Genomic DNA, 10354 nt, shown 5'->3' on the forward strand with positions numbered 1-10354 from the left:
AGATTAGATAGGTATATGCCCCCCAGTATAGGTTAGATAGGTATATGCCCCCAGTATAGGTTAGATAGGTATATGCCCCCCAGTATAGGTTAGATAGGTATATGCCCCCCAGTATAGGTTAGATAGGTATATGCCCCCCCAGTATAGATTAGATAGGTATATGCCCCCCAGTATAGGTTAGATAGGTATATGCCCCCCAGTATAGGTTAGATAGGTATATGCCCCCAGTATAGGTTAGATAGGTATATGCCCCCCAGTATAGGTTTGATAGGGATATGCCCCCCAGTATAGGTTAGATAGGGCTATGCCCCCCAGTATAGGTTAGATAGGGCTATGCCCCCCCAGTATAGGTTAGATAGGTATATGTCCCCCAGTATAGGTTAGATAGGTATATGTCCCCCAGTATAGGTTAGATAGGGATATGCCCCCCAGTATAGGTTTGATAGGGATATGCCCCCCAGTATAGGTTAGATAGGGCTATGCCCCCCAGTATAGGTTAGATAGGTATATGCCCCCCAGTATAGGTTAGATAGGTATATGCCCCCCAGGATAGATTAGATAGGTATATGCCCCCCAGTATAGGTTAGATAGGTATATGCCCCCCAATATAGGTTAGATAGGTATATGCCCCCCAGGATAGATTAGATAGGTATATGCCCCCCAGTATAGGTTAGATAGGTATATGCCCCCCAGGATAGATTAGATAGGTATATGCCCCCCAGGATAGGTTAGATAGGTATATGCCCCGAGTATAGGTTAGATAGGTATATGCCCCCCAGTATAGGTTAGATAGGTATATGCCCCCCAGTATAGGTTAGATAGGTATATGCCCCCCAGTATAGGTTAGATAGGTATATGCCCCCCAGTATAGGTTAGATAGGTATATGCCCCCCAGTATAGGTTAGATAGGTATATGCCCCCCAGGATAGATTAGATAGGTATATGCCCCCCAGGATAGGTTAGATAGGTATATGCCCCCCAGTATAGGTTAGATAGGTATATGACCCCCAGTATAGCTTAGATAGGTATATGCCCCCCAGTATAGGTTAGATAGGTATATGCCCCCCAGTATAGGTTAGATAGGTATATGCCCCCCAGTATAGCTTAGATAGGTATATGCCCCCCAGTATAGGTTAGATAGGTATATGCCCCCCAGGATAGATTAGATAGGTACATGCCCCCCAGTATAGGTTAGATAGGTATATGCCCCCCAGGATAGATTAGATAGGTATATGCACCCCAGTATAGATTAGATAGGTATATGCCCCCCAGGATAGATTAGATAGGTATATGCCCCCCAGTATAGGTTAGATAGGTATATGTCCCCCAGGATAGATTAGATAGGTATATGCCCCCCAGTATAAGTTAGATAGGTGAAGGAAGGTGCCCGCCCCCTGTGTGGGGAGAAGATTGCCCGGGGGAGAAAAGACAGAATAAAATGATGGAGGCGCCAGCCGCGCCAATAAGGGATGCGGGAGCCGGCTTTATTCCTCGCTCCCTCCCTCCCTCTGAATGCCCCCACCTGCGGTGAATGTGTGCCCGGCTCCCCCATGAGTGTGTGCGCAGCGGAGCGGTAGGTCCTCTTACCGCAGATCAGGTGCACCAGCAACTAGTCTCTCTGCTTCCTGTGACGTCATGGTAAACAGGAAGCATGAGACTCCAGTTGCTGGTGCGCCTGATCTGCGGTAAGAGGACCTACCGCTCCGCTGCGCACACACTCATGGGGGAGCCGGGCACACATTCACCGCAGGTGGGGGCATTCAGAGGGAGGGAGGGAGCGAGGAATAAAGCCGGCTCCCGCATCCCTTATTGGCGCGGCTGGCGCCTCCATCATTTTATTCTGTCTTCTCTCCCCAGCCGGCCGGGCCATGCGGCAGCCCCACTTCCGGTCTCGGTGCAGGGGGGTGTTCTAGACACCCAGAACAACCCCTTCCGTGCGCCACTGGCTGAAGCCTCTCTAGCCTATGCCTCGGCCCGGCTCTGGACAGAAGGCCTCTATATTGAGAGAGGATGGGGGAAGAGGCAGGAGGGAGGAATCTGCTATTTAACTCTGCTGCAGCTAGCTACCAGTTAGCTGAGTCCTGTCGGCTCTGCAGATGTTCACACGTCACACAGTGATCAGCAATGTCTGTACAGAACTCTAGTAGTTGCAGTACTACTCCCCCCCCCCCCCCCAAGTAATGCCTTTCTTTCCACCAAAACGCTGATTCTCCCAGTAACCTGCACCCCCCCCCCCCTCCCAGTGACCTTTTTCTTTGTGTCTTCAGATCGCCCTGATCTTCACAGCGTTTGACGTGGAGTACTCGGTCTACTGTGACTACGATTATCTGCTCATCCATGATGGGGGGCAGCTGGACTCCCCAATTCTGGGCCAATTCTGCTCCAATGATCCCATTCCTCCGGTCACCTCCTCGGGGAACGTCCTCCTGCTGCAATTCATCAGCGACCACTGGCTCAACACGGCCGGATACTCTGCCGACTATCATTTCGGTATGGCCAATAATTGCCTACTAATGTCACCAGAATAACCAGAAAGTTATATGTTATTTATTGTTATCTTAATGTGGAACCATTTGGAGAACACTTAGTGTGTCCTCCAAAGAATATCCACCTTCTTTCCTTGCCTTATTCAAGGAGAACTTCCTCCTGACACTGGGAGATTTTCTCATGTCACTGGAGGACTTCCTCCTGACACTGGGAGATTTTCTCATGACACAGGAGGACTTCCTCCTGACACTGGGAGATTTTCTCATGACACAGGAGGACTTCCTCCTGACACTGGGAGATGTTCTCATGACACTGGAGGACTTCCTCCAGACACTGGGAGGCTTCCTCCTGACAGTTCAAAGGTGGCCTTACATTTACCGATTTTGGGGCAGATTAAATCAGATAAAAATCAGTGGTGCAGCAACCATCCCCAATCAATGATTTGACCATTATCAGGCCAAAATGGGTCAAATGTATCCATCAGACATGCTGGGAAAACTCAGGCCGACGTGGTAATGGCGTGCAATATTGGGACAACTAGTCCCCTTAAATGTAAATGTTCTCCCCAAGCCCTTGCATTAAAATACTTTACCTGTCCGCTGTCACTCACCGCTAGTGACAAAGTTTCCCATACATCTTCTGCAGCACGTAAAGTCACACATGCATCCCATGTGCTATATGCCAGTAGCCACGTGGGGCGCCAGTGAGGAAGTGGAAGATGTGTGGGCACCTGTCACTAGCGTCTGGCGACGGATTTTAATGCACGGGGACAGGGGCACATTTACATTTGGGGGGCAGTGATGGAGGTGCTGGTCCCTGATAGGCTGGCTCTGGGTGTATAACCAGGCAGGAGCTGGTCCCTAATTGGCTGGCCCAGGGTGTATAACCAGGCAGGCAGGTGCTGATCCCTGATTGGCTGTCTCTGGGTGTGTAACCAGGCAGGCATAGCTCCCAACTGTCCCTTTTTCGGAGGGACAGTCCCTTTTTGGGAGCCCTGTCCCTCTGTCCCTCTTTCACTCTCATTTGTCCCTCTTTCAGGACTTTGTCCCTCTTTCAATGTAAATATATATATTTCTATACTAAAAATGTGTTTGACTAAACTTTATTCCCAACCTTTAAATTGATATACTACTAATTTTAAAATGTTACTATGAAGGAAAATGAACCAGGATAGAAAGGACCAGTGTGGTTTGAATTATAAAACAACATATTTTCTTATGAAATCTTTATGGTATGCATGACTAGAGGTGTGGTGAGGGTGTGGCCAGGGGCGTGGCTTAAGTGTCCCTTTTTCTCATCTAAAAAAGTTGGGAGGTATGGGCAGGTGCTGATCCCTGATTGGATGTCTCTGAGTTTGTAACCAGGCAGGTGCTGATCTCTGTTTGGCTGGCTCTGTGCATATAACCAGGCAGGTGCTGGTCCCTGATTGGCTGGCTCTGGAACCAGGCAGGTGCTGGTCCCTGATTGGCTGGCTCTGGAACCAGGCAGGTGCTGGTCCCTGATTAGCTGGCTCTTTGCATATAACCAGGCAGGTGCTGGTCCCTGATTAGCTGGCTCTGTGCATATAACCAGGCAGGTGCTGGTTCCTGATTGGCTGGCTCTGGGCATATAACCAGGCAGGTGCTGGTCCCTGATTAGCTGGCTCTGTGCATATAACCAGGCAGGTGCTGGTCCCTGATTAGCTGGCTCTTTGCATATAACCAGGCAGGTGCTGGTCCCTGATTAGCTGGCTCTGTGCATATAACCAGGCAGGTGCTGGTTCCTGATTGGCTGGCTCTGGGCATATAACCAGGCAGGTGCTGGTCCCTGATTGGCTGGCTCTGGGCATATAACCAGGCAGGTGCTGGCCCCTGATTGCCTGGCTCTGAGTTTGTAACCAGGCAGGTGCTGATCTCTGATTGGCTGGCTCTGTGCATATAACCAGGCAGGTGCTGATCCCTGATTGGCTGGCTCTGGAACCAGGCAGGTGCTGCTGGTCCCTGATTAGCTGGCTCTGTGCATATAACCAGGCAGGTGCTGCTGGTCCCTGATTAGCTGGCTCTGGGCATATAACCAGGCAGGTGCTGGTCCCTGATTGCCTGGCTCTGGGCATATAACCACATAATCCAATGTAATTTTCATCGCTTGGAAAAATCAATTGGATTCTCAGAATTTTCTGTTTATTGGTCTATCGGCTGTGGTGGAAAATTCTGATCAATCTTTAGAAGAATAGTTGATTGGATTTTTCAAATGATGCAATCAATCAAGAAAACCAATTGGATTTAAATGATCTAAAGAACAAATTGTATGGTGTGTGACCAGCTTTGCACTGTCCTGTAGAATTTCTTTATCAGCTTATTGAATGAAGTGTCATTGTTTCTATCTCTCTACGATATAACTTGCTGGGTTGATGGGAGGGGATCTCTGATTATATATTATATGTTAGTGTTGGATCCTCAGTAGAGATGTAGCGAATGGTTCGCCGGCGAACGGTTCCAGGCGAACTTTGGGTGTTCGCGTTCGCCTGGATCAGGCGAACTTTTGCGGAAGTTCGATTCGCCCCATAATGCACTATGAGGGTCAACTTTGACCCTCTGCATCACAGTCAGCAGGCACATTGTAGCCATTCAGGCTACACTAAGCCCTGAAGCCCCACCCCCCCTTATATAAGGCAGGCTCGCTGGCCATGACACTCACTCGTGTGCCTTCTGCAAATAGACAGACTAGGGAGAGCTGCTGCAGATTTTTTCTCCTAGGGAAAGTTTAGTTAGGCTCTTGGCTTGCTCCTGGCTGATTGTTATTGCTAAAATAGCACCCCTCAGCTCTCTTTTGAGAGCTAATGTTTTCCTGATGTGTTTTTTTTGTGTGTGTTGCTCACTGACATTATACAGCCCTATCTGTTGCAGCTGGACCTTGGTAATTGTTATTACTGTGCCAGCCAGGCCCTGCCTAACTATCTATACTGGGACACCTACCTATGCCTACCTAACTACTAGGGCACCTACTTACCTATACGGGGAAACCTACCTACCTACCTATACTGGGACTCCTACCTATGCCTACCTACCTACTGGGACTCCTACCTATGCCTACCTACCTATACTGGGTCTCCTACCTATGCCTAGCTAACTACTGAGGCACCTACCTATGCCTACCTACCTATACTGGGACTCCTACCTATGCCTACCTACCTATACTGGGTCTCCTACCTATGCCTAGCTAACTACTGGGAGACCTACCTATGCCTACCTACCTATACTGGGTCTCCTACCTATGCCTAGCTAACTACTGGGACACCTACCTATGCCTACCTACCTATACTGGGACTCCTACCTACCTATACTGGGACTCCTACCTATGCCTAGCTAAATACTGAGGCACCTACCTATGTCTACCTACCTATACTGGGACTCCTACCTATGCCTACCTACCTATACTGGGACTCCTACCTATGCCTAGCTAACTACTGAGGCACCTACCTATGCCTACCTACTTATACTGGGACTCCTACCTATGCCTACCTACCTATACTGGGTCTCCTACCTATGCCTACCTACCTATACTGGGTCTCCTACCTATGCCTAGCTAACTACTGGGACACCTACCTATGCCTACCTACCTATACTGGGTCTCCTACCTATGCCTAGCTAACTACTGAGGCACCTACCTATGCCTACCTACCTATACTGGGACTCCTACCTATGCCTACCTACCTATACTGGGACTCCTACCTATGCTTACCTACATACAAGAAGATAACAAGTTCGTTGCTTCATTGTGGACAGACCAAATTCGATCAGCTGGACAGTCACTGTTGTTCTATCATTGAGCTACCACAGCCTGGCGACCATATGGGCTGGAAAACTGCCACAGCCTGCACTCTGGCCATGTTGCGCATCAGTCCAGCACGGCCGTCAGCTGTTACACAGTGAGTTTGGTGTGTCAGTGTGAAGCAGAACTCTAATTACACTCCCTGATTGATGTACACACATGCAAGATGTTTTAAAGCACTTTAGTCCTGCAATTTAACATTCAATGTGATTTCTGCCCTTAAAACGCTGCTTTGCGTCACATCCAGATTTTTCCCCGGGACTTTGGGCATGTATCCCACTCCGCTATGCCACCCTCCAGGTGTTAGACCCCTTGAAACATGTTTTCTTTCACTTTTCTGGCCAGCATAATTTTTTCTATTTTTCAAAGTTCGCATCCCCATTGAAGTCTATTGCGGTTCGCAAACTTTTCCGCGAACCGAACCTTCCGCGAAGGTTCGCGAACGAGGTTCGCGAACCGAAAATTGGAGGTTCGCAACATCTCTAATCCTTAGGTTATGTCAGGTCTTGCGATGTGTCATCAGATCTCTCTTGATCTTCTGTTACTGATTTCCGATTTCTATTTTCCCTGCAGTGCGATCATCGTAGATGGCAGCCGTGGAAGGAGCGTGCGATTTGTGCAGCGCTGCAGGCATGATTGACAATAAAACTTGTGAAAAGACCCTCATGTTCCTGATAGCTGTGTTGTGCATATATTGTAAGCTCCTGTGCTACAAGTGAACCCGAGGTGAAAATAAACTGATGAGATAAACAATTGTATTTATCCTCTTACTCCTAAAATTTTTTATATTTAAACATTTACAAAGTAGATTAATTGTTTTGTTGTCTCTGCTCAGTGGCAGCCTATTAAGTGTCCCTAAATGAAAATACAAAAACTATTTACCTTTTTCTATCTCCCTCTGCTCTCAAAAGTTGTATTCTGCCAGGAAAACTTTTATGGCTGTAATTTGCTTATCAGTGATGTTAGACCAGGCATGGGCAAACTTGGCCCTCCAGCTGTTAATGAACTACAAGTCCCACAATGCATTGCAGCAGTCTGACAGCCACAGTTAGACTCATAAAGGCAAATGCATTGTGGGACTTGTAGTTCCGTAGCGCTGGAGGGCCAAGTTTGCCCAGGCCTGTGTCAGACAGAAGCTGTCATTTCCATGCCTAAAAATGAACTCAGCAAATGTAGCAAAACAAAACAAATAAAACAGCCGGGTTATTAATATATTTTGCACTGTGCATACATGTTTAGACAAGACAAATAACATTTATATCACACTTTTCTCCTGGCGGACTCAAAGCGCCAGGGCTGCAGCCACAAGGACACGCTCTATAGGCAGTAGCAGTGTTAGGGAAACTTGCCTAAGGTCTCCTACTGAATAGGTGCTGGCTTACTGAACAGGCAGAGCCGAGATTCGAACCCTGGTCTCCCGTGTCAGAAGCAGAGCCCTTAACCATTACACCAGCCAGCCACTTTGTTTATCTCATCATGTCACGTTGCCTCTGGTACACTTTAATGCAGGGGTCTCAAACTCGCGGCCCGCGGGCCATTTGCGGCCCTCGATACAATATTTTGTGGCCCTCGCTGGCAAAAGCTTCCTTATAGTTCGCTTCAGTGCTCCCAAGTAATCTGCTGCATCCCCACCGCTAAACGAGGGCTGCAGAGCCCCCAAATCGCCCGGGGGGCAATCCGCCGGTATTTCCTGGAAGGGGCAGAGCTTTCAGCTTCAGCTCTGCCCCTCCTGATGTCAACCGCCGCACGGATCGCCGCCTCTCCCCGCCCCTCTCTGTGAAGGAAGAGTGAGAGGGGCGGGCAGAGGTGGCGATGCGCCACGATTGTGAAATTCCTTATGCGGCCCAGCCTCATCCTGACTTTGCCTCCTGCGGCCCCCAGATAAATTGAGTTTGAGACCCCTGCTTTAATGTCTTTTGAGGGACAACAGATGTATATATTTATAGAGGTGGGAAGAGGTTTATTCTGTGAGATCACTCACGTACCGCATATCACCTGAAGTGACAATAAAATCCCCTTTCACTGGCAGTAGCTGTCCAGCAGTTTATAAGTGCGCTCCCTAGTGGTGTCATCACTCAATGGCAGGGTTCATTATTTCTGTGCAGAAGTGGATTATTAGCAGATGTGAAACAGCTGTTATGGTGCCATTAGCAGTCATTAGCAGTACAATTTTTTCATCAGATGCAATCTTTCGCGGGCAATTTTTACAATAGAATTGTACAGAAAACAGTGCAGCGTGTAGTGAAAATGGATGTGAAATGACAAGTGTTCAATCTTTCCCCAATTATGAAAAAAACTGATTGAAAACTCAGAGAAAATTGCTTGGATGTATATATTAATAAATTGTCAATCTACCACACACCATTCAATTTTCATAAAAATTGATCAGAAAAATCCACCACTCCCGATCGACATATCAAATTAAATTAGGAAATCCAATCAGATTTCTTGCTTTAGATTGTTCAGGAAATCCAATCGTTTTTATCAAATTGCCATAAAATCAGATCATTTTATTGTATCGTGTGTGGCCCCCTTAAAGAGACTCTGAAGCGAATTTTTTTGCTATATTTACCTATTAATTAGCTTCAGAAGTCTCATTAGCCGCAAACTGCCGCATCCCTGCTGAAAAACGAGTGCTGCAGACCCCCCAAATCCCCGGACAAACATCTGCGATCAACTTGGTCGTAGATTTTGCTGCTCTGAGAGGCAGAGCTATGAGCTGTAGCTCTGCCTCTCCTGCCGTCAATTGCCGCGTGGATCGCCGCCTCTCCCCGCCCCTCTCTGTGAAAGAAGAGTGAGAGGGGCAGTCAGAGGCGGCAATCCTTCGCGATTGACTTCAGTAGAGGCAGAGCTGCAGCAGAGAGCTCTGCCTCTTCAGGAAGCGCTGGCCAGATTCACCCCCGGGGATTTGGGGGGTCGGCAGCCCTTGTTTTTCAGCCGGGATGTGGCGGTTTGCGGCTAATGAGCGTTCTAAAGCAAACTAAAAGGTAAACATAGCAAAAAAAAATCACTTCAGACTCTCTTTAAAGGGAAGGTTCAGGGAGGGTGGGTAAAAAATAAAAATCAATTTCCACTTACCTGGGGCTTCCTCCAGCCCGTGGCAGGCAGGAGGTGCCCTCGCCGCCGCTCCGCAGGCTCCCGGTGGTCTCCGGTGGCCGACCCGACCTGGCCAGGCCGGCTGCCAGGTCGGGCTCTTCTGCGCTCCAAGGCCCGGAACTTCTGCGTCCCACGCCGGCGCGCTGACGTCATCGGATGTCCGCCTGGCTGTGCTGCGCAGGCGCAGAACTACTGCGCCTGCGCAGTAGAGCCCGGAGGACGTCCGATGATGTCAGCGCGCCGGCATGGGACGCAGAAGTTTCGGGCCTTGGAGCGCAGAAGAGCCCGATCTGGCAGCCGGCCTGGCCAGGTCGGGTCGGCCACCGGGAGCCTGCGGAGCGGCGGCGAGGGCACCTCCTGCCTGCTACGGGCTGGAGGAAGCCCCAGGTAAGTGGAAATTGATTTTTATTTTTTACCCACCCTCCCTGAACCTTCCCTTTAAGGCCAGAAACCCACTAGGAGCGCTTTTCTGAGCGCTTTGTGATATGAAAAACTCTTGCTAATGTAATGCTATGGGTTTGATCCCACTTGAGCGATGTGATTTTTATAAAAATCCCCCATAGCATTGCATTAGCCAGAGCTTTTTCATATCACTAGTGCTTAGAAATTGCTCCTAGTGGGCTTGAGACATTAGAAAGATCTCCGGAACGCAGAGCAGGGACAAGGTCCTCCAGCACCCAAGGCTGAGACACCAAAGTGCGCCCCTCCATCCCTCCCACCCCAGCTGTCACACACTGATTGCCATTAGACTAAGAGGGCCACAGGGCCCACAACCTCCTCAACACCTTAATATCTAGTTATCTGGCTTGCAGTCACTGCTATGTATCCCCTTTTCTTATTTCTTTCTGCTTCATACACAATTAGGAATGACAGCTGAATGAATTGTGCGTCCCCACCTACACGGCGCCCTGAGGCTGGAGCCTCTCCAGCCTATGCCTCGGCCAGGCCCTGCCGGAAGAGG

At 49.0% G+C, this 10354-nt stretch overlaps 1 protein-coding gene across 1 annotated transcript in view; it reads left to right on the forward strand.

Annotated features, from left to right (window-relative positions):
* LOC137539230 (astacin-like metalloendopeptidase) overlaps positions 1–6958 on the forward strand; it is a 51308-nt gene extending 44350 nt beyond the window's left edge. Inside the window, exons 11-12 of the mRNA XM_068261769.1 lie at positions 2268–2490; positions 6871–6958. Coding sequence (XP_068117870.1) covers positions 2268–2490; positions 6871–6884 — 237 coding nt within the window. The 3' untranslated portion in view covers positions 6885–6958. The remainder of the gene's footprint in view (positions 1–2267; positions 2491–6870) is intronic.
* Positions 6959–10354: the final 3396 nt, after the last annotated feature.

Source organism: Hyperolius riggenbachi, chromosome 11 (genome assembly GCF_040937935.1).
Source record: "Hyperolius riggenbachi isolate aHypRig1 chromosome 11, aHypRig1.pri, whole genome shotgun sequence".
NCBI lineage: Eukaryota > Metazoa > Chordata > Amphibia > Anura > Hyperoliidae > Hyperolius > Hyperolius riggenbachi.